The 25,357-nt window shown below is 36.4% G+C and overlaps 1 protein-coding gene and 1 pseudogene across 2 annotated transcripts; both read left to right on the top strand.

The window, feature by feature from the left end:
* The first annotated feature begins 9,560 nt into the window (after positions 1–9,560).
* LOC143615392 (RNA-binding protein 2-like) lies at positions 9,561–12,418 on the top strand. Its single transcript, XM_077088526.1, has 6 exons — positions 9,561–9,660; positions 10,299–10,411; positions 10,489–10,675; positions 10,762–10,823; positions 10,957–11,038; positions 12,083–12,418. The coding sequence occupies exons 1-6, from the start codon at positions 9,561–9,563 to the stop codon at positions 12,187–12,189; spliced, it is 651 nt and encodes a 216-aa protein (XP_076944641.1). The 3' UTR covers positions 12,190–12,418.
* Positions 12,419–15,949: 3,531 nt separating this feature from the next.
* Positions 15,950–18,933, top strand: LOC143614758 (IAA-amino acid hydrolase ILR1-like 3; annotated as a pseudogene). Its single transcript, XR_013150346.1, has 4 exons — positions 15,950–16,390; positions 17,261–17,575; positions 17,647–17,788; positions 18,447–18,933. The product of XR_013150346.1 is annotated as an IAA-amino acid hydrolase ILR1-like 3 (transcript).
* Positions 18,934–25,357: the final 6,424 nt, after the last annotated feature.

The raw sequence follows: 25,357 nt of genomic DNA, 5'->3' as shown, positions 1-25,357 counted from the left end.
CGCAGCTTCTTGAGCTGCCAATGATGCGGCGATGTATTCCGATTCTGTGGTGGACAAAGCTACCACATCTTGTTTTGAGCTCTTCCAAGAGATTGCCCCACCATTCATAACGAACACATATCCCGATTATGATCGAGAATCATCTCGATCGGTTTGGAAACTCGCATCCGTGTAACCCTTTACAACGAGTTCCTCCTCACCCGAACCGTATATTAGAAACATGTCCTTAGTCCTTCTAAGGTATTTCAATATACTCTTGACCGCCATCCAATGGTTACTTCCCGGATTATGTTGGAATCTACTTGTCATGCTTAAAGCGCATGACACATCCGGTCTAGTGCATACCATTGCATACATGATGGATCCAATAGCCGATGCGTATGGGATCCCATTCATTTTATCTTGTTCTTCCTTTGAGCTTGGACATTGAGACGCACTCAATATCGTTCCTCTTTGAATAGGTACCAAGCCTCTCTTAGAGTTATCCATCTTGAACCTTTTCAAGATTTTGTCAATGTATGCACTTTGGTTTAAACCTATCAACCGCCTTGATCTATCCCTATAGATCTTTATTCCCAAAATATAGGCGGCTTCACCAAGATCTTTGATGGAAAAGCAACTTCCAAGCCATGCTTTTACACATTCCATGGTTGGAATGTCATTCCCAAATAGTAGTATGTCATCAACATACAATACTAAGAAGGTAATGATGCTCCCACTAGCTTTCTTATACACACAAGCTTCATCACCATTTTTGATGAATCCAAATTTCTTAACTTCTTCATCAAATCGGTGATTCCAACTTCTAGATGTTTGTTTCAATCCATAGATTGATTTCTCTAACTTGCATACTTTGTTAGGATGTTGTGGATCGACAAAACCCTCGGGTTGAGCCATATAGACATCTTCCTCAAGATGTCCATTTAGAAAAGCGGTTTTGACATCCATTTGCCATATCTCATAGTCATAATGTGCGGCTATGGCAAACAATATCCTAATAGACTTTAGCATTGCTACGGGAGAAAAAGTTTCATCACAGTCAACCCCTTGAGTTTGAGTGAAACCTTTTGCTACAAGTCTTGCTTTATAAGTATCCAAGTTTCCATGTATATCGGTTTTCTTCTTAAAGACCCACTTACTTCCAACCGGTTTGGAATTAAGAGGTGGTACAACCAAATCCCATACTTGGTTGTCATGCATGGATTGCATCTCAACGTTCATGGCTTCAAGCCATTTGTCACAATCGAATTGTGACATTGCATCACGGTATGTGGTGGGTTCATCCGAATCTACCACATAGCATCCATCCATGAAATATCTTTTGGGTGGATAACTAATTCTACCGGATTTGCGAACGTTTTGTGTGTTTTGATCAACCATTTGATCATTATCAACAACCTCTTGATGACTGCTAGTATCAACCAAACGTGTATCGGCTTGTGGTTCTCGATCCTCCTCGAGTTCCACCGTTCTACTAGTACCTTCCATAAGGAACTTAGTTTCCAAGAACTCGGCCTTTCGAGCAACGAACACCTTTTGTTCGGTTGGGTTGTAGAAATAATATCCCATAGAATCTTTGGGATATCTTACAAAGATACACTTAGTGGATCGACTTTCAAGTTTGTTTTGGGTGTTGTTCTTGACATAAACCTCGCAACCCCATACCTTTAAATATGATAATGATGGAGCCCTTCCATTCCATATTTCAAAAGGTGTCTTTTCCACTTTCTTGGTTGGGGCCATATTTAGAATACGGGCCGCGGAGAGCAAAGCAAAACCCCAAAATGACAGAGGCAATGTGCTTCTAGCCATCATAGATCGAACCATATCCAATAGAGTTCGATTCCTCCTTTCAGATACACCATTGTGTTGTGGTGTTCCGGGTGGAGTAAGTTGTGAGATGATCCCACAACTCCTAAGATGATCTTGGAAAGCATCACTTAGGTATTCTCCTCCTCTATCCGAACGAAGTACTTTGATGGTTTTATCGAGTTGATTTTGTACTTCATTTTGGAAGTTTTTGAACATTTCAAAAGCTTCATCTTTGTGTCTTAACAAGTACACATACCCATAACGACTATAATCATCGATAAAGGTAATGAAGTATCTTTCACCATTCCTTGTCATTGCTTTAAAGGGACCACATACATCTATATGTATGATACCCAATAAGTCTTTTGCCCCTTCGTTTGTCCCACTAAAGGGGTCCTCGGTCATTTTTCCTAATATACAAGACTCGCATTTATCAAATGAATCACCTTCACTTGATTCCACAAGACCATTCTTTTGAAATGTATGTATGCGATCTTTGTTTATATGACCAAGGCGACAATGTCAAAGATAAGTTTTACTCAAATCCATTTTGAGTCTTTTAGTGCTTGATTGGTATAATATGTTATCATAAGATGTGTTATTATGAACCAATTCATAAATGCCATTAGATGGCATTGCTTTAAAATAAAATACATCATTCATGAAAACATAAATACAATCATCCATGAAATTGAAATCATAACCATATTGTCTTAACAAGGAAACGGAGATAATATTCCTAGTCAAACTAGGAGCATACAAAACATTATTTAAAATTACTTCCAAACCATTTGGAAGCTTCAAAAATAGTCCCCTCGGGCTTCGACAATAACCTTTGCTCCGTTGCCCATGAAGAGACTAATATCTCCCTTCTTGAATCATTCATTTCCTTTGAACCCCTGCAACAAATTGCAAATATGAGTTCCACATCTGGTACCCAATACCCATGTGTTAGAGGAAATAATATTAAAATCAACATGAATCATGAAAGTTTTTGTACCCGAGGTTTGCCCCGCATCCCTCTTAGCTTTCAACTCTTTTAGATAGGTTGGACAATTCCTCATCCAATGCCCTATCTCCCCACATCCAAAGCACGGATCCTCCGCGCAAACCTTTGGCTTCTTTTCTTTCGGTTTGGGTGGTCCCGCTTTCGCCTTTCCCTTGAACTTAGCCATGACTTGTCCCTTACCTTTGGCAACCTTTGCCTTAGGTTCCAGGTGGTGCCTCTTCCTATTACCCCCTTCATTGATTGTTAGAACGGGAAAAACCTTTTTACCCATTCCCGTCTCGGCCGTCTTGAGCATTGCGTGAAGTTCACCAATGCTCTTGTCTCACCCATTCATGTTATAATTCATAACAAATGTCTAAAACTTTTTAGTTAAGCCATTTAGGATCAAATCCGTGGCTAACTCTTTAGAGACAGGACAATTAAGGCGCTCGAGACGATCAATGTGGCTTTTCATCTTAAGCACATAGGAGGAAACGGATTGGGTTTCTTCCATACGACACGCATGAAGCGCTCGAACCGTTTCGAAGCGCTCCACCTAGCTTGTGTAAGGAACATTTCCTTAAGTTGGGTGATCATGTCGTATGCCCCATGAAGTTCAAAATCCTTTTGAATTTCGGGAATCATAGTTCCCAACATGAGGCAAGAAACTTGCATCGAATCCTCTTTGTGCTTTACCCAATTGTTATAGTTTTCGGCATCGTCAACACTAGGTTCATCGGGAATAGGTTCGTCGATAACGTAGTATTTCTTTTCTTGCTTGAGAACGATTCTCAAGTTACGATACCAATCCATAAAGTTGGTATAGTTTAGACGATCCTTATCGAGAATAGATCTTAGTGATAGGTTATTTACGGGTGGAATAATAACGTTAGGTGGATTGTTGATTGCGGCCATCTACAAACATAACAAAGCTCAATTTTAGTATTTTCGATATCAATTATTTTAATCTTTAATACCCTTTATGTCTCCAAGACGATTAATGATTAAAATCTAGAACCCAACGTTACATTCAAATAGTAGTTAGGTGACCTTTATCCTACTATTTAAATTAACAAGGTAGTCAACGCTTGACGATTGCAACCCTTTGCAACTTCTAGTTTTATGGGATCGGTTAAACATCTTATGTTTAGTTGGCATGTTTAATCCCATCAACACCATTGTATACCATGCTTTGGTGACCCTATTCACATGGTTTCCAATTTAAGTCGTCCTACTCATACACACGTGTGAGTTTACACATACAAGTGGTTAGGTGACATTTATCCCACAAATATGGTAAACCCACCTCAAACTCACAAGTTTCCTCCAACATGGTTAGGTGACCTTTATCACATATTGAGTTCCCAAGTGATTCGAGTGTTGTATAAAAGGATGGTGTTCGACTTATTTTTTTTTTTATTTTTTTTAAAAGGGATTTTTTTTTCGTTTTCTAAATTCTAGATTGGAAAACAATTAATGTACCTTCCATTTGCATGCATTCAAATGTATGGTACTTAGTTGAAAAACCGATTTTCAAAGTTCCTATAAATAAACCCATTTTATTATGAAATCACTAGCCTTTAATAAAACCAATTTTATTGCCTAACGATTTCTAAGGAACCAATTTTATGCAAGTTGTTGATTTTAAATTGTTAGCAATCCATATTGTAATAGCACAAACAAAAGTAAATCAACCAAACAAGCATACATTATACAATCACATGTTCATAACCATAGCCTCCTATTATTGACTACACTTGTTGACCGAAGACAAGTGTGCCAAAAAGTCTCTCCTAAGGGACCCATAAGAACATGAACTTGTGTCGGTGAACTCCCACTTGATCCCGCATCAAAATGCTCCAAGTGTTCACTTCGTGTTGTGGTCTCCATCTTTTACTTGGGTTTCCTTCATTGCATCTTCTTTTACAAAATATATCCTAATACATTTTTCTAGTAAAAGAAATACATCTAACCTATTTATTATTACAAACCAAATGAATGAATAAATAGATTATAAAACCCAAATAATATTACAACCATATCTAATAAATTATCAACCACAACACAATCATACAACCAAACACAAGGCCATGGCTAGGTTATGAACATCTATTACACATCCAAATATGCAATAATCCAATACCAAAAAATGGTTCCCCTTTCCCTCAAAACTTTCGGCCCAACTTTAACCAAACCGAAAGTTTCGGGTTTTGTCCAAACAAAGTAAACAATCATCCAAATGACCTAGTTTTTTCAAGATTACCACATGCATGTAAAGTATAACCTTGAAAAACCATGGGGAAACCAAAACCCCAAAAACTTTCGGCCATATGGTAAAACTCACCATAAACCCGAAAATTTTTGGATCTAATGAAGCATGCATTCATATAAGCGGCTCTTGATGCCATTGTTGAGTTTTAACAAGATTATCAAAGTCATAAAACTCCAATTGTATGAAAAACGCAGCGGATAAAAGATTTAAATCTTGTTAGTTTATAGTGTATAAAACCAATTTTATACATGTAAAACCCAAAATCGGATCCAAATACGAAATACATACTATCTAATACATGCATGTCACTATAAGTCCATGCATGTCATAACTACCTTTCAAGTAGCAAAACCGGGTGAAGAAGGAGATGACGGAAGGGCAAGAACTCCAACGGAGAAGCTCCTCAAGCTTGTATACCCCAAGCTCCAACAACACACCTTTAGCTAGGATTTTAACACTTGAAAAACACCTCCTTGTTCTTCTTCTCCTTTGGCTGAAATTGGGAGAGAAAGGAGAAGAGTGAGAGTGTTTTTGATACTTGCAAAAATGTGATAATAAAAAATGAAAGAGGGATTTGGTGGTCATTCAAAATGCACCAGTCCATGGACCAATTGCCTTCTTTGCATGCACCCACTAAGGGAAAAATAATAATATAAAATGAAAGGAGAAAGGGGGGGGGGCGGCCACCCTCTTCCTTTATTATTATTATTTTTTTTTATATCATAAAACTCAATTATGTTATTTCCAAAAATAAACATAACACAATATAGGTAACATGCTTGGTAGCCATTTTCACATATTGTTATTTAACCATCTTAAATAACACTATGAAATGTTCTCTCTCTCAAAATATAAATCATCCATATGATTTATTCATTTCACAAGTATATTGTATTTAGAAACCCTTTCCAAATAACATAAATGTCTATATTTATTTGCTTATGATCATATCATATATAAACAAATATAATCGGTGTTTGTCTAGCTTGTTATTGGGTATGACCCGACTTGGATCATGACGTACTAGCCACATCAATAATAATATGTGTCTTGGGCATAACGAGTCCAACATATACTTCCATTAATTTTGTAAATTGTAATGGTAAAAATAATTGTATGAATTAAGTATCCGAGCAAAGTTTTTTCATTTCTGAACTTTCCAATGCTCAATGTATTTCTTTAACATGATGATTGATGCATATTAAATTGTTAGATTAAAGTGTAAATGTGAATTTGCTAACTGTAAGTTTTAAGTTTTTAGTTGTAACTTCTTAACTAAAAACATGTTTTTGATGTTTCTAGATTTTTGGGAGTAGGCATTCTTATGGCTCTTGATGATGTAGTGAAAACCACAATTACAGGTTCTCAGATTAAGGAAGCTATGGAGCACATTTTGCGTTGGATAGACAGATGCATAGCAGGTAAAGAGTGCGCACAAATTATCATTTACAACTAGGCTAATAGGCTAATAGTTTATTTAAAAGTTATTTTCGTTTTTAGGTTCATAAAAGTTAAGTTTATTATTATTATTATACGGCACAATTGCTTATAAATTCACCAATTGATGATATTCTTGAATTTAAGAAAAAGTACATTATTATTCAACTACAAGTATAAAATAGTGACTATCTATATTATTCAATTTATAAAAATATTTCTTGCTTATACCTTATTTTGTTATTCAAAGTTAGTTAATGGATATAACAAATGATATTGGTACTATTTAATAAATAATAATTTCCTTTTGCCACTTTTCCTGTATCTAGCCTATGCTTCCTCTCAAAATCCCTATCACAATTTTGGGTCGGATCCCTTAACCCAGCCCGATAATTATTTGGAAACCCTAATCAATTGTGTATTACAGATCTCTCAAAGCTCATTCCCAAGCTCCAAAATCACCGTCGGAGTACATACTCCTCGCCGTCGGTGAGTATTCAATCAGAATCTTTTAAATCGGCCGGTATGTGCTAACGTCGTTCTTCGATTACTATCATATTTCTAAATTGTTTTAATTTCATCAATTTTATAAATCTAAACGACTTTGACCATTATGGGTTTAGCCAATTTTTATTCCTGTATGGCTGTATGTTTCTAATTATTTAAATTTACTATGAAATCACCAAATATTTGCATCGTGTTTTATTTGGTTCATGATGATTGCTGCTTAATTCTTTGCATTTTTTTTCATGAAATACATCAGTTGTCAATACATGACAATTGATGATGAGCTTACATATACTAAATCTTTTCCCTGCAATAATTTTTCACCAAATTTTGGTATTTTTTTTTTTAGTATTTACCAAATGTCAAAACACTTATGAGATGTTTTTGTTAGTGGATGGCCTACCTTCATGAAAGATAATGGATTGTTAAATGGTGATACCTGCAACTTTATGTTTATCAACGATGAAGGTAAGTTGATTCTTTTACCGTTAACAAAAAGAACTTTGAATTTCATTTCTCGGTTTTTCTAGGATCTGTTTCTTTTAACTTCTATTAAATCATTATGGGTTTATGTTTTTTTAGATAAATTCTACGGTGATATTATATTAGTATTAATGAACTATTATGTTATTTACTTAAAATATTTTTTTAAAAGCTTGATTTAAATTGTATGCATGTTCTTCGCTTTGGTTTTGCAAAGGTTTATTGCTAATGCTAGCAGCCCTTGTGGTAAAGAAAACAACTCTTGATTATCTTATTTTTGTGTTGAGTTCAATATATCCTTTTGTTTTTCAGTTTAGTTATTGTTTTTAACTTATACAATAGGTTAAATATTATAATTAAAAAGAAATTCTTTTTGGGTTTATTTTTTACTTTAAATTTTTTGGTCATGTTATAGATTAAATAGACGAGAAACCCAAGCTCAATAGCAGAGAAAGAGGTATACAGTTGCTTGGTCTCAAAAGCTTACCTTTGATTAATTCATTGAATGTAATTTTATGTTTTGCTATCTGTTCTTTGTTTTTACAGGAAAATGATATTTTGACATACAGTTTGTTGGTCTCAAAATGTTATATGACAGATCAAAATAATGATTTGGCAGTATTTTTTTTTATCATGTTTACTTATTTATATACAAGTAGCATTTGATGGTTGGCAATCAGGGGCACTCAAAATATGTTGACCATGGGATTAGCTGACAGAGAACCCCTAGATATGAGTATGACTGTTGTGTTTAGAAACTAACTTTTCTCATTTTTTAGGGTGTATGATGTGCATGGTGGTTCTCTGGTTTCTATTTAATTTTATAATATTTGAAGTGTAATGCTAAACTTGAATGGTGCACTTTGACTTTTGTAAGTTCAAACTTATTACTTTGAAACTGTTGATAAATTTTCATGTATTTTATACAAAGTGGGTAACAAAGCCAAACAGTTTGAAGTTTGTTACAATTAAATTATGACATTGTTGGATTAGTAACAAAATGAGCATCAACATTTTGATTGAGAACGCAAGCTAGGACTCAAAAATCAAATTTTTGTTTATCTAACAAATCAAGGACGAGCTGATAAACGAGATGGGCCATTGACATATTTTGTAATTATCGTTTTTAAGATTTTTCTCTTGAACTGGGATGTTATGTCTAGACTCAATTAGTGTTTCGTTTTTAGTTTGATTTTGAGGAAAGAGATCTTTTTTCAACTTTAAAATTGGATATGAGTCTTCATGTTATTTGAGAAAAATCATTAACAAAGTTGATCCTTTTGTTGTGTGTTACATACTTATCTATTGTAATTGGATCCTTATGTTTAGTATTAATATATTAAAGTTAAAATAAAACATAACAAGGTTGAACCACTTTAAAATTGCCACTTGTGTCATTGTAGAAATAAGATTTTATATAATTTAAATTATTCAACCTGTATACTACACGGGTACCTAACATATCTAACGAATATATTAAAGCAATACATGTTTTACATGGCTTTCAAATATGTCATCCACATAGGATGCCAACTAATTAGTTTTCATTTATACATATTCCACATAATTAACTAATTTTTAATTACCAATTATTCAATTTAATAATTATAATTAGTTTATATGCTTGATTTCGCTTATTACTTGTATCAAATATAACTAATATATTAAAGCAATACATGTTACACATGGCTTTCAAATATGCCATCCACATATGATGCCAACTAATCAGTTTTCATTTATACATATTTCACCTAATTAACTAATTTTTTAATTACAAATTATTTAATTTAATAATTATAATTGGTTTATATGCTTGATTTCGTTTATAACTTGTATCAAATATATAAATATTTTTTTCTTGATTTTCCGGTCCGGGTTATTAACCTAGGATATTAATATATATCTTACCTCATTCATTATATATATTCTTTTCTTTTGTTCTGAACCCATCTCATCTCATCTTATCTCCCTTAACACAAGGTCAAAACCTGACCTAAGAAGGAGCTAGCTGCCTTTGTTTGTTGTTCTTGTGTTGTTTGCATCTGAATTCATAATCATAAGATGACTGATTCATACTGGAAATACGCTGCTGAAGGTAGACAGCAGCAGCAGCCGCCGCCACTTCATTCACTCGCCGGCAAGCGCCCCCGCCCTGATTACGGTACTAACACTCCCCATATCTTTTCCTTTATTAATTAATAATAATAATAATTAACCTCACATCCATAATCGTCAGGGCTTGCTTTCTTTTTAATATTTATTTTTAAGGCGAAATTTGCTAGACTTTCATATCTTAATCGAACCTAGGATTAGGGTTAAGGAACCCTTTAGGGGAGGGTACCAATTTCTTTTAGTTTATTATTAAGGACTTAGCTTTTATTAGATGCCCTTGCCATCTTATGATGTTTTATATCTTACTATTATACCTTTTTTTTCCCTTTCTTTTTACCATGTTTGGGTTAACTTATTGGTAGTTTACTAATGCTATATAGTTACTTGTTACTACTTTCTATGCTAGATACATGCACTCTATACCTTTCATGCTCGTATGTCGTTTTTGGAGCCGAGGGTCTCCTGGAAGCAACCTCTTAATCCTTTGGGATTGAGGTATTGTTTGCCTACATCCCACCCTCCCCAGACCCTACCAATACCTTTGTTATGCGTGAGATTTTACTGCCTATGGTTGTTGTATATGCATTATATCTGCATAAGCTTTCTCTGTGGATCGTATCTCTTAGTCTGTATTCCAAGATAGTTGTTTTGTGTCGGTATCTTGTGCTAATTTGATTGACATGGCAGATGTTCCTGGCGGTCGTGACTTTCCTAGCTACCTTGCTAACGCAGATGCACGAGGAACTTACCTGGGGCTTAAAGATTCTGATACCATCGCTGCATCTTACCTACACGGAACAGTATGTCTCACCATGATAGAATATAGATAACCACACGTGTAAATTTTTAATTCTTACATGATAATCTGTTCTTTCAGCATTTTCCACCATATAGCGGCGACCTCGGAAATCGCAGCCTGATGGGTATGGGCCCGCCTGAAGCTAGAAAAGTTGGGGATGCAGGGCTTTTAGGCATGAGGCCTGAAATACCTTTGCCTTCTGATGCTAGCAGTACACTCTTTGTAGAGGGCTTGCCTTCAGATTGTTCACGCAGAGAGGTGTCTCGTATCCTTTGTTTTTCTGTGATTGTGTGTGCTGCTGCAATTTATGTGTTTTTGTATTGGTTTGTTTCCTTCACTTGAGTTTGGCAGATATATTTCGTCCTTTTGTGGGCTATAAAGAAGTTCGACTTGTGCCCAAGGGATCCAGACATGTAAGACTAAGTTTCTTTGTAGAATCAAATGATTAATGCAAGGGATTTTTAGGCTTTTACTAAGATCCAACTAATTCTGTTTATATACTATTCTAAGATACAATTCTAAGATACAATGTTTGGGGTTTTACAGTCGAGCGGGGATCCGTTTATGCTCTGTTTTGTTGATTTTGAAAGTCCAGCCGAGGCAGCTACTGCAAAAGATGCATTGAAAGGTACGTTTGTTTTTTTAACTTTATTTTTATCTGAAGTTTTATGTTTTTTTCATTGTACAAGTTGGCTGGTATTTATTTTTTGAATACTCCAAGGCAGTATGCTACTTTTAACTAAAATGGTAGTTGCGGCTATATTTAGAGGCAGATTAACTGCAGAGTTTTCTAAAATAATGCAAAAATGCTACATAAATAACAATATGTGTATCTACCATTTGGACGTCATTATGAGTGTCTTAATGAGTTACCTCACCGAAGTTTCCTGTACAAGGCGTTCATACAAATCAGTATATTGCCAAAGGGTGCACGCTTTCTTTATTCGTTTTAAGAACTGCCATTCCCAGAAAAGGGTCACCATCGAATGAAGGATTTTTACAATATCTCTTTGTAAGCTCTGTGGAAACTCTATGGTTTCATTGGAATGCTATTTTTTTTTTGACAAAAGTACCCTTTACGTCTGAAATATCGAGTCTCCTGCTTCTATCAAAGGCTCAATCTGCTTATGCCACGCTTTTCTTCTTCAATTACCATTCCTGCTGCAAATTCTGAAATCATTTGCATTCAGTAACCAAACAGAATACTCCAAAGGAATGGAGTTGAATTCCATTTCCTTTCCTGTCTACCAAATATTAGCTCTTCCAGGACCCTGCTCTTTTGACAGATTCTATTCTTTTCAAGTATTCTTCCAAGTACGCAAGTTCTGAATTCCAATCCAATCTACTTGCATTAAATTAGTATATTATAAATAGCATTATAATCATTTCAAACGCCTCATAAATTCATATAGACTACCTCGTATGAACAGACTCTTTGCTCGCTGAAATGAATATGACAGAGCAATTATATTCTGCTTGGCACTCTGATATCTTATTGATAGCTTATCAATTGTGTTCGTGCTACAAATACAAAATCTTGTATTTTTTACAAGGACGGTCAACAGTCGGAGAGCTTTGGGGCTGGCTTTGCAACAAAACCGCTTGCTTGACCTAACACTATTCCCTGTGATTAGAAAGTGTGGTGTAAACTAGTCAAAACTCCATTTTGCAGGTTATAAGTTCGACGAGCATGACCGAGATTCCGCCATCCTAAGGATGCAATTTGCTCGCACTCCTGGTAATAAGGCTGGTGGTGCAGGTCGACGTGGAAGACGCTGAATAACTTTTACAGGTGATGCAGGCGTGTAAACCTCTGATTGCTATTAGTAATAAACGTCTACTATTCTTAATATCGAACTAAATTGTGGGGCGACACTTCTATGTAGGATATGCGTTCAGAAAAATAATGTATCGTCGAGCGTGCATGGAAGCTAGAGAGCAATGTTTAATTATATATTGTTTAAAATTAAGGTTTGTAGGTATTTTTGTGTTTTGAATTGCAGACGTCCTTTCTACTGTATTGCTTATTTTGACTTTGACTCTTGTTCAATTATTATGTCGATTATCGTCTGGGGAGTTGTCTATGCTTGCTGTTATAGACTATTTTCGCGCCCATGTAACTGATTTGAGCTTGTTCAAAGGACCTATAGCTTATGGTATCGGTTCCAATGCGGCGGGCTGGTCTTCTCATTGTTTTGTTAGCTGGTTTTATGCTACTTAAACCGTAAGATATGGCGTGTTTCTTTATCAAGCACCCGATCCAGGTGCTTAGGTTCCTTCGTTTCTGACTAATCCCCTTATGTTTGTTACCCAAAGCCCATCGTCTTCACGTTTTGCGGGTCAATGGACCGTACCCACGAGCTGTTACAAGTTTGGTTGTTTGTCCACCTTTCTAGGGAGGTGCAAAAGAAAATATCATCTCTTATTTTAACGATAACCGAGAGCTACTGTGCAAACGTCATAACGTTGGAGGCTTTGATCATTGTTGCATTTTGTAATCATAACCACCAGGGCTGGTGTTGTGGGGTGGCGCCCCAAGCCACCTTATTCTTATTGTATACACCAAAGCCTGCCAACCCATTTCACGTGGGCGCCAAGATGTTAAGAACCCTTCAGGGCACTAAGCGGTTAACGCGCGGAGGGGTGTAGGGTTTAGGGTTTTTTCCAACCAATCAAATTATCCTACTCACATGTTTATAAAAAAAGATTAAAAAAAAAACAATTTATTTCTTAAGTTAAAACATTACGTGTTTTTTAGTGAAAAGCTAGTGAGAGCTCCTATGTCTACATGAAAGTGATATGACATGCCATTTTTTTCAACTTTTAGTTAAATTATATTACACATAGTCTAACAAAATTGGCTGGCCAGATAGACTGGATTTGATAAGTCATAAACATCGTATCGTTTATATTTATAAAATATCAATATAAAACCAAAAATTTAGTTTTCTTTATTGAAATAGTTTAGGGTGTTATAAACATCAGAATACACATTAGACAAGATTAAATTACAAATTAACTTTTTTTCATTGTCTGGTCAAGTTTTTACTTTGTTAAGGGTCCCAAAATATATCATTAATATGAAAAAGACTATGCTTAGTGTCTGACTTGTACCGCTCTGAATACAAGATATGAAATCTATTTTTTGTTTTTTTTTACATATTTATGTATAAGTTGTGCATATATTAATAAAAGAAGCGTTGAAATTTTTTGATGTTCTCAAAATTTGGGAGGAAGCGCAACACCAATAATAATCAAGATCCCACATCTCAACTGCAGTTTAATGGAAGCTGATTATCTCTTCAATAAAAAAATTTTTTCTGCTCCATATTTAAATTCTCTGAATGAAACAGCATCTCAATCAAGCTATCTTTCAATCCAAAGTGGCTGGTAATTTCTCATATTTCTTTTGTTTTTAGTTTATTTATTTAGTATTATTGTTATTAATATGATATCAAGTCTCCTCTGATTCAGATTGCTTAGCTGAAGATGACTGGAAGACAGATGCTAGCATGAGAGACATTGGACTCGTTTGCGTCATTGTTAAAAGATAAAACGTGATCAAACATTCAAACCGCAGCTCCAAATTGTGGATGTGAAATAACTTTGTGATTCTAGCCTTGAAGCAGAGTTTAAAGAGGGCTTGGTTTCACTGACAACGGAGATTCTATAACTAAAAACATGAAAATATTCATCATTGTGATTGATGAAGCCGAAATAATGCGACACACGTTGCATTCCGGAACAGAAGAGAATTCTGATGCCGTGAAAGTTTTGTATATTTATTCATTTCATACGATTGGCGTGGATTCAAAACCTCAAGTAGCCGGAAAAACAAAATCGATCTCATTTAATTTAGACTTACAACTCTTATGTTCTCATTCTCTAATGTATATTTTAAAGACCAATGATTAAGCTAGTGTATATGTTGTTCGTTAATGTAAACATTATTTATATGTTTTATGTAGAGACTATGCATGGTTTAACTGTATAGATGTAGACTTATGTAAATGATTTAATGCAAATAAAATCAGTCACATATTAGGTGCATTGTACATTCACATTTATTTCATTTGTGCAACTACCTTGTGTTTCTTTTATATACAAAAGCACTTGATTATACACACCACATGAGTCTTTTCTACCAAAGCTACAAACACCTTTAAATGTATGCATTTAACATGACATGATCCCTTGACTGTTCATTGACATTTTCATAGATCAAGATTGGTATCTTCTTTAGTGGATACATAAGTCAATAATTCATTAATTCATTAATTCATGAAAGAACGCACAAGCCATGTGATGGAGAAGGTAAGACAGAGGAAAGATTTGAATGGATTAAATAAAATTTTATTAGAAATAAATATTAAGAGAAAAAAATAATAAGATAAAAATTGCCAGCAATTAAATTTATAAATGAGAAAAAATTATAATAGGAAAATTGAAAAGTATTATTAAATAAAATAGAGAGACAGTATCAAAAATATATATTTTTTTAAAATAATTAGTGTAAATTGCCAAATTATTTGTCCAAATTATTTTTCTATTTTTGCAATCAGACCCTTCAGGTATTCAGTTGTTGGCAATGCTGTGTGAATCACTAACTACTCTATTTTTCACTTTAACTCAAAGGGGTGTGTAATAAAATAGAGAGAACAATTAAAAAAGTTAGGGTTTGTAAACGAACCGAACAAGGCCTTGTTCATGTTTGTTTGTTAAGGAAATAATATGTTCACGAACACTTACCGAACGAGATTTTTATGTTTGCGTTCGTTCATTAAGGAAATGAATGTGTTCACAAACGGTTCACGAACACAAACGAACACTAACAAAATTATAGAGCCTAGAGATTGAGACCGATATATTCATCAATGTGAATAATGAAAGCCGATAAATGGATCGAACGAACACGAACAAGGGCATGTTCATGTTCTCGTTAATTTAACTTTAAACAAAAACAAACACTTAATCGAACAAATATTTATGTTCATGTTCGTTTATTTAAAAATCGAAAATTTGCGTTCGTTTGTTTAAACTCTAAATGAACATAAGTGAGCAAAGATACACGAACATGAATAAACATATATGAACAAATGTAAATGAACACAAGCGAACATAAATGAAAACACTTAAATGAAGACAAATTAACAAATATAAAACCTTTAAGTTGATAGATCCAGATAACATTTAATTATTTTCCTATTAATACATAAATAAACAGACATAAATGAAGGTTCACGAACATAAATGAGCGAATGAAACATGCGTTCATGTTTGTTCGTTTATTAAATAAACAAACATTCCATCAAACGGTTCACGAACAGCTCACCGAATGTTTAGTTCGTTTGCGGGCCTAGAAAGAAGTTGTTAAAACTATTTAGAAAAAAACAAAAATTTTAATTATTTAAAATATTCTAATGTGGGTAGTTGAAGATGTGAGAAAAGAATGAATATTATATTCTATCTCCCATATAGCAAAATAGAATGAAATCCTTGATAAGTGAATCTACAAACCCTAACCCACTGCTGTTGTCCGATGACGTTAGGACTCCGTATCCTGATGATCCTGTTGTTGGTTTTAATCCCTGCATCATTTGAATTTGAATGTGAGAATATAGAAGACGAAGACTACGGAACCCAGCTTTTAAGCTTAGCAAAGCAAGACACCAACTGGTTGACTTCAATCAGAAGACAACTCCACGAGTACCCTGAACTCCGCTTCCAAGAACACAACACCAGCAGCCAACTCAACAGCCTCGGCATTAGTTACACATACCCGGTTGCCCCAGACCGGTTTTGTAGCTCAAATTGGCACCGGGTCTCCTCCGATTGTGGCTCTTCGAGCTGACATGGACGCGCTTCCTTTGCAGGAGCTGGTGGATTGGGAGCATAAGAGTAAGAAGGATGGTGTGATGCCCACACAACCATGCTTCTCGGGGCTGCTAAATTACTTCATCAAAGGAAGCACAATCTCAAGGTATACTTTCTTTTCCTTAACTTAAATATTTCAAATAATTATGCACAGAAAGCTAAAAAGGTTCACAATTTTGTAGTGATTTTGGTCATTTGGTGTCATTGATCACTTTAAAGGTGCATAAGCTAACTCAACCTGGACCCAATGGGTCCAGTTTTGGGCTTAATCAAACCACAAATCTAAATTTCACTTTTAGAGTTTTTGAAAATCCTTTGGTTTTGGTTTTTCCGGTTTTGGTTGTTTCGATTTTTGGTTTGGGTCGGTTCAGTTGCTTGAAACTTTTTGGGTTGATGGCCAAATGTAATGAACCTGGGCCTAAATGTCTTTGTTAGTTTTTAATTAGTTAATTATTATTATTATTATTATTATTATTATTATTATTATACATTTGGGCAAAAATATTTGGGTTAGACTATATATTAAATTATTGTAAATTATAAATTACTAATTATTAAAATAAGGTTCTGTTTTTCAGTTTCAATATTGTGCAAAACTGAAACCGAACGGGAAGTTTGGTTTTTACAAAAACTTAAAACCAAACCTTTACTTTCTATTTCGGTTTGGTTATTTAAGCTTGTTTTTTTCGGTTTTGGGTCATTTTGTTCGGTTTCACGCACACCCCTAAGTGACAGAGCTCTGGGGAAAGCACCAAGAAACCTAAATATTTTAGTGGTGAAGCAAAATTCCTGTGGTTGAACATACTTTTGATCTTTTAATGTTAAGAGGGGTATTTTTGTCTTTGGCAGATTCAACACCCGTTTTTTCTTTTTTTTTTCTTTTTTTAATTCCATCCCCTCTTGTGATATTTTGAACAATATATGATTTGAAATATTTAACAAGTTGCTAACCGCTATACCATTTTTATTATATAAGGGAACGGTTCGACTGATTTTCCAACCTGCAGAAAAGGGAGGTGCGGGTGCATTGCATATGATAAACGAGGGTGCACTTGGTGGTGCAGAGGCCATATTTGGAATGCACATTGATTTTACAGTTCCCACTGGAACCATTGCCACCATTCCAGGACCAATGCTGGCTGCTGTATGCTTCTTTGTGGCTCGAATACAAGGTAAAGGTGGCCATGCTGCTGAACCCCACAACGCCGTGGACCCCATACTTGCTGCGTCGGCTACTGTTTTGGCCTTGCAACAACTCATCTCCCGAGAACTAGATCCTCTTCAAAGTCAGGTATGTTTCAATTAATATTTAATGCGCGTAAAATCAATAATCATAATAATGAGTAATTATCTTGAGTGTAGGTGCTAACGGTTACTTATGTTAAGGGCGGTGGGGCGTTTAATGTTATTCCAGAATATGTTGAATTAGGGGGAACACTCAGGAGTCTTACAACCGAAGGCTTGCAACGTCTTCAGCAAAGAGTAAAAGAGGTATCTTTTACTTGTCAAATTTTCACATTGTTTACCTTTTTATAATGTTTTCTTTTTGTTACGATTATATACCATTGATTATGTTTGGCATTTTTAATTTCTAATAAAATCTTGACTAGGGTTGTAAACGAGCCAAGACTGAGCTCGTCTAGGCTCGAGCTCAGCTTGTTTAACTTATAGAGAGCTCAAGCTTAGGAATTCAGCTTGTGAGTTGTTTTTCAAGCTCGTTCTCAAATCGGGTTCGGGCTTAACTTGTTTATTATTTATTAACTAAATTTAATATATATAATTAAAATAACTGTGTTAATATATATTAAATAAAATTTTATAAATAATAGGCTCGTTTAGGCTCGCGAACCGGCTGGAGCTTGGTAAGTGAAGCTCAGGCCCAGGCTTGTTTATTAAACAAGCTTATTGTTAGGCTCGGGCTTTTAATGATCTGACCGAGGTTTTAACGAGCCAGTCGAGTAGCTTGGGCTCGTTTAAGCTTGGCTGTATTTGAGCTTTTAACATGCCGATCTTTAGTAGCTCACAAGCAGTTTTCCTCGTTTGCACCCCTAATTTATTAGTGTTTGAGCTTTTAACATTTTAAATAGGTTTAGAATATTCCAAATTACAGTAAAAGTTTAAAAGCGACATTAAAATGCAAGTGGATTGCGGTTTGTGTTAAGTGGTTGAAGAACAGGCGCATGTTCATAGATGTAAAGGTTCGGTAAACATGCAAGAAGATGAATTCCCGCCTTATCCAGCGACCATCAACGATGAAACCTTAAACAGCCACGTGGAGCGTGTGGGTTCGATGTTACTTGGTCCACGTGGAGTGAAGTTAGCTCAGAAGGTGATGGCTGGCGAGGATTTTGCTTTATATCAGCAAGTCATCCCTGGAGTTATGTTTGGAATCGGAATACGAAATGCAGTTATTGGCTCAGTTCACTCCCCGCACTCTCCTTATTTCTTTCTTGATGAAGATGTTCTTCCCATTGGAGCTGCATTATATGCAAGCATTGCGGAGACTTATCTCATTGAACATCAGTCCACTTTGTAAAAAAATGTTTTATTTTCGTTAGTCATGGGTTAGGTGCGCCCTAATTGATCTATAAATGTGTTCTCTGTTTATGATATATAAATAGTTCATTCATGTTATAATCTTGCATTCTTGGCTTTGTGTCAAGTGCATTCGGATGGTTTCATCGTTAGATTTACTCATGAGACAGAGTTCTCAAACCAAAGAAATTTATTTAACATACGCAACGGAAACATACATAAGTCAATCTGTTAATGTCCAAAGAAACCGTTTGTTCTGTTAATAAAATAGCAAGTGTCTTTGTCCAGTCATTAGTTTGGAGTGGATACATTAATCAACATACTTAACAGTCAACAGACAAAACTATTTTAAAACAAATTTACCTAGGACTCCGACAAACATTCTTTCTCTCATGGATTGTTACCAAAATTAGCAAACAAAAGTGTTGGAAGTTTGGACTTGGTTCTACTTGTTCACATTATTTGTTGCAACGCTAATTACTTAATGCAGATATAGAAATATAAAGGATCGATGAAGATCGATCGAACCAAAGCAAGTAAGTCATTGGTAATTTCTGTAAAAAGGAAAAAAGATTCACTTCAATGTCTTGAAAAAAATAAAATTTGTCATTCCAATTGGTAATATCGTGCCATTTGTCATTCCAATTGGCAATCTCCTTCCATTTGTTCACGGGTTAAGATTCTCTTTATACATTATATTCAATGGAATGATATCTAGACGTGCACAAATCGGTTTTTTTTAAAACCTGGAACCGGGTAGGAACCGGTTTTCTAAGAACCGGGTACAAAATGGAACCGGTTCCTGTCAGGAACCGGGTAGGAACCGGACCCGACCCGGTAGGCAAATATCAGGAACCAGTGGAACCGGGTAGGGTAGGAACCGGGTCCGGTTTATACCCGAAAACCGGTTCCAGCGGGTTTTCCTAGTTTAAATCATTTTTGACCGTTGGAAACCGGTTCCAACGGCTATTTTACCGTTTTTAGACCGTTGGAACCGGTTTTGAATGTTTATACCCACCCCCACTTACTATATATAGACATACTAGGTTTAGAACTTGTTAACCAACTCCCCTAACTTGTTTAACACTTCAATTTCTTGTTAAACCACTTACCATTACCAATGGCAACCAACGACGAAGTTGTTATGGTTATCGACACCCCGAGATGCCCCGAGGTTTGGGTTCACTATGACCTGTGTGTCATGACCGACACACAGGAGATGGCGCGATGCAAATACTGCGGAAAGTTTTTGAAGGCGGCATCAAATTCCACCATTCGAAAGCATACCAATAAGTATTGCAAGGAAAAAAAGCATTTGGATGCCAAAAAAGGAGAAGCCGGGGAGTCGTCCGGCTCTACAAGTCAAGCCCCCGCCGCCAGTAACAAAGCTTGATGGTCGTAGATGGCGGGACGAAAACAACGAACAATGTTTGTTATTTTTAGTTTTATGTTTAATAGTGTTTGTACTTAATCGTTTTGCAATAATGTTCGTTGTGTAATGTTCTATAATTATATATATATATATATATATATATATATATATATATATATATGTTTAAAAGTTAGTTTAAGTGTTTAAGACAAGTTTTTATTTAACACAAACAAATAACACTTTAAAAAACTTGTTACATTAATTAATTGATTCGTGTTACATAATACATAAATGATTAGAACAAATACAAAAATGATTAGAACAATTACAAAAAATACAAATTAAAATTAGTCGAGTTCTACGACTTCGTCTTCATCACCCGAAGATTCTTCTTCCATCTCTTGAATTGGACATTCAAGTGGTATTTCGTCTTCAAAGTTTGCCTTGTCTTGTATACGATCCACCGCGTCCAAATGATCCTTTAGGCAAATGCACATCTCTAAGGACTCGGGAGTGAGTTTGGTTCGTCGCATCGATAATATCCTTCCACTGAGTGAAAAAACTGATTCCGAAGCAACCGTTGAAGCTTGGACGCTTAGCAAGTCACGAGACATGGCGGAAAGAATAGGAAATTCGTTTTGCTTTCCTATCCACCATGCCAAAATGTCAAGGTTGCGAACGTCCTCGACCGTTGCACCTTCTACATAGTTTGCTCCACTATATCGGCCAAGTTCACTAGTTGGTGTGTTACCCCTTTGCCGCTTAGCCGCCGACTCACGAACCGCATTCATCATGTTTATAAGCTTGTCCTTGCATGGCTTACTTGATGTTGCTTGCCTCACAAAAGTCGACTTTAAGCTTGGACCATATATTTTGAAGTAATGGTCATAGATTTCTTGAAGGGATTTGTTGAAAGAATCCTTTGCTTCCGTCGACGCCATCGGATCGATCTCGTGCACACCCATGTTGTCATATATTTCCTCGATCAACGCCTCAACCCCGGCAACATTTATGTAGGGGTTTAAAGCGGCGGCACAAGTAAACACGGGTGGTATTCCTTCAAAATATTTTAGGAACTTCTTCTTCATTGGGTCAACAATGTGCTCGAATAGGTCATTTTTGTTTTCAAAGTCTTTGAAATTCAAAGAGATGTTGTATAATTCTTGCAAAACCCAACAACTAGTAGGATAGTAAACCCCCGACAATTTAGTTGCGGTTTTAAAAACATCAAGATACTCCAAGAAGTAACCGATATTATCCCAAGCACCGTTTGGAAACATATCGGCTTCGCAACGATCTACAAGCGTTCTATGAAACGCTTGTATAGTTTGTTTTTGGGAAAAAGCACAAGCGAGCATATTACAAGTCGAGTTCCAACGGGTTGGAACGTCCCAGTTTGGCCCCAAATATTTTCTATCCACCGACTTGCAATAGTTTTTGTATTCAAGATGTCTTCTTTTTCCACTTTTGAAAATATCTTGTAACATCAACCTAAATAATCTCAAACCGCCCTCCATGGTTTCGTTGTCAAGACCATCTTGAACAACCAAATCGATGGGCAACACATCGAGTATGAAAAAACTTTCCGTAGCAAAGTGGTGTATATTTTATATATAACTTGTCTACCGCTTTTGTATTGTTAGATGCGTTATCAAACGACATTGAAAATTTTTTTTTCCTCAAGTTAAAAGTGGTTATTACCTCATCCAAAATTTCAAACAATTTTTCGGCGGTATGTGGAAACGGAAGGTTTTCAAACGTGATGGTGCGTTTCATCATTTGCCAAGATACCGGATCGATCCAATGCGCGGTCACACAAAGGTACGATTCCGGTAACCCATGGGGTGCCGACCAAACATCGCTAGTTAAGTTGACACCCGTTTGTAAAGTGTCAAAAAAATCAATCAAATCTTTTTTGGCACATTCCCACAACTTTAGACAATGACGTCGAAGAGTGGTACGACTTACATGGGTGTAGCGCGGTTGAAGAGTCACTCTAATCAAGGCCGTCAATTGAGGGTTGTCGAAGTGGTTAAACGACAAACCTTGTTGAATCACGAACTTCGCCATCCTATCGTGAACCGCTTTCACGTTGTAACGAAATATTGCCCCATCTTTACCCAATTCGGCTTGGACCGTGGCGGGAACTTCTTTCAACGCCTTGCAAAATTTCTTCTCGATGTGCTTCTTTAAAGTAAAGTTCGAATCATGCTTTAAATAAGTGCCACACAATTTGCAACGAGCCTTAATGTCTCCATTAAGCAACTCAACCAAATCCCAATTCCGCCATATTTCTTCGTTGTGGTTATGAGGGAGGATCTTTGCAACTCCGACGTCATCTTCGGCACGAACCGGGTCAATAAAAACGGAGTCGGTAGCCACCGCCTTTCTTTTGCCCTTGTTTTGGCTTGCCATAACAACAAGTTATCGAGTGGTGGTGGAATGGAAGTGAAAAATGTTGGAGTGTAAAGTGTAAACCGATAAGTTTTCTTGATGCTTTTGAGTTGGAGTGGTAAAACAAGTGATCATCCAACCCTTTATATAGTTGTCTAGCTCAAAAACCGGTTCCATCGATAATATAGCCGTTGGAACCGGTTCCAACGGCTATATTACCGACAGAACCCAACGGCTTTTCTTAGGAAAAAACCGGGCGGAACCGGTTATTTCGAGTAGGAACCAAAATTGGGTTAGAACCGGTTCCGGGTAGGAACCGATTTTTTGTCAAATACATGGGTCCGGGTAGGGTTGTCGGGTAGGGTTATCCGGGTATTATAATACCCTAACCAGGTATGGGGTATACCGGGTACGAATCGGAACCGGTTCCAGGTCAGTTCCACCGGTTCGGGTCCGGAACCGGTTTTTTTGTGCACGTCTATTGATATCCACAAATAAACCATGGACCACTTTTGTTTGTAGTCCAACCACATTCAATTAAGATAACCATGTAATTTGTTTCTTTCCTACTTTCACAAACTAGAACCATATTGCATTATTGATCTTTAGTTGCCACTACAAATGGCAGTTCATTAAAGTGGTGGTCCACTAATTAATGATTTATTGTTTCTAAGTGGAAAACATAGAGCCGATTACATATTTCAAAACCCGGAAATATTAAAAGATGGTGGGTTATTACGAGTAAGGCGGGGTGATCAAAAGCTGTGGGACTACATTCGTAAAACGGGCATTCCAGAACAAGTTTTGGAATGCATACGTTTGGCTGGTTTCACCGGTGTTATCCAGTGTGACAACAGGCGGATTGATAATGCTATGATATCTGCGTTAGTCGAAAGATGGCGACCCGAAACGACCACCTTTCATATGCCTTTTGGAGAGGTAATGGTAACATTACAAGACGTGCAGGTTTTGTGGGGTTTACAGGTTGATAGGTTGATGGTCAAGTAATTGTGGTAATGATCGAACGTTTACGGAAAACGAAATTAAGGAGATGTTTAATAGTTTAATGAGTATTACGTTAGAAGATCGTGCTCTTAAAAGCAAAAAATAAATTTACCATATGTTTTAAAAAAATTAACAGAATCAAATTTTCCTAATAATCCAACTGCCAATGAATGTCTTCAACGTGCGAGAACAATTATATTTCTTCAAATTGGTACAACACTATTTCTTGGTACCGCAAGAATCTTCTTGATGTCAAATATTTAAGTTATGTAAATGATTTATCTATGTGAGGCAGTCTTAGTTGGGGAAGTGCCGTTTTGGCATTTATATATAGACATCTTAGGAGGTCAAAAAGTAAGGACACTTCAGAGATTGGTGGTCTGATGTTCGGTTTATTTGTATAGATTTATGTATGTTAACTAAGTCGTTTTAATCGTCTAGTTTAGGAACTTTGGTACTTCATACATGTTTATTATGTTTCAGGTCACAGGTACTTAACGCGCTTAATTTGGACCTGTACGAGCATGGAATGAAGACCCGGGATGTCCAGCACGAGAATCGAGACATCAATATGGAATTGCTGAGAAAAGAGACCCATCGCGTGGCGCGATAGGTGTTGAAGGTGGGTAGCGCGATGCCCTGTAAATGACTGCGTTGACTTTGGTCCATCGCGTAGCGCGATGGACCAGGAGAGGAGACCATCGCGCTACGCGATGGTCCCCAGAATCGTGAAAGTTAGGGTTTCTTCATATATTACATCTTGACGACCCTAGACGGATTTCAACACCTTCCAGGCGATTTTCAGAGCAGAAGAGAGAGCCCCCATCACTTCCAATCATCTCGAAGCATCATACATGGCCTACTAGATCATAACCGAAGCCCGAGAGATGCCGATGCGCGGCTAGTTCCTTCGAGTCATACCCGAAATGTAGAGTATTGTATCTTTCAGTTTTTCTCATGTATTAAGAACGAATTGATTGTAATTATCTTTGGTTAATCTATGAGTATTGATGTCTAGTATTATTGTGCACTCAGTCAGTTTAGGTTTATTTCGATCAGAACGATTATTGTGCCAGTTGCTATGATAATTGCTTATAGGATTGTTTTGACTAGTTGAATGTGATGAAGCATACGCTTTCCCTTAGTTGAGTCACACTGGCAGGGACTATTTGATAACCAGTGCCGTGTGTTGGTAAGCGTGGATGCCCAGACGTTTTAGAGTGGCAGGTTTATTTCGATCAGAACGATTATTGTGCCAGTTGCTATGACGTTTTAGGGCTAAGGCCCTGAGCTAAGGCTCATATTATTGGGCTAAGGCCCTGACGTTTTAGAGTTAAAACTCGTTAACGCGTTTGAGCTTGAAGCTCGCGCATGTATGTTTTACTTCGTTTTATTTTTAGTTTGATGTCAATACAATGTTGTCATATTGCTCAAAATTAATAAAGGGAAGTGTGAAACATGTATGCAAAAGGTAATAGAACACACATTAAGAGAAAATAGCGCGCATCATTATTCATAGTGGCTTAAAGGGCCTTGATTACAAACTTGACAACTTTTACATGAAACATTTTCTAAGCTGTGCTGCGTTCCATGTGCGCGGGATCTTCTTTCCATTCAAATCTTTTAAAGCGTATGCGCCTTTTCCCAATTCTTCCGAGACTTGATAAGGTCCCTCCCAGTTGGGGGACATCTTTCCCGGGGGTATCGCGCGACTAGCTTCATTGTTCCGAAGGACAAAATCATTCTTCTTGAAGTGGCATTCTTTCA

Source organism: Bidens hawaiensis, unplaced genomic scaffold (genome assembly GCF_021521415.1).
Source record: "Bidens hawaiensis isolate Kalapana, Puna unplaced genomic scaffold, B.hawaiensis_p1.1 tig00002306_1, whole genome shotgun sequence".
In the NCBI taxonomy this organism is placed as follows: domain Eukaryota; kingdom Viridiplantae; phylum Streptophyta; class Magnoliopsida; order Asterales; family Asteraceae; genus Bidens; species Bidens hawaiensis.
The sequence above is the reverse complement of the archived record's forward strand: the minus strand, read 5'-3'. Positions and strand labels throughout refer to the sequence as shown.

Excerpts from the sequence above, each read along its gene's own strand:
- LOC143615392 (XM_077088526.1), top strand. The coding sequence starts at position 9,561 with ATGACTGATTCATACTGGAAATACGCTGCTGAAGGTAGACAGCAGCAG. Across the intron at positions 9,661-10,298 it reads GCGCCCCCGCCCTGATTACG|ATGTTCCTGGCGGTCGTGAC; the intron begins GTACTAACACTC and ends TTGACATGGCAG. Across the intron at positions 11,039-12,082 it reads TGCAAAAGATGCATTGAAAG|GTTATAAGTTCGACGAGCAT; the intron begins GTACGTTTGTTT and ends TCCATTTTGCAG.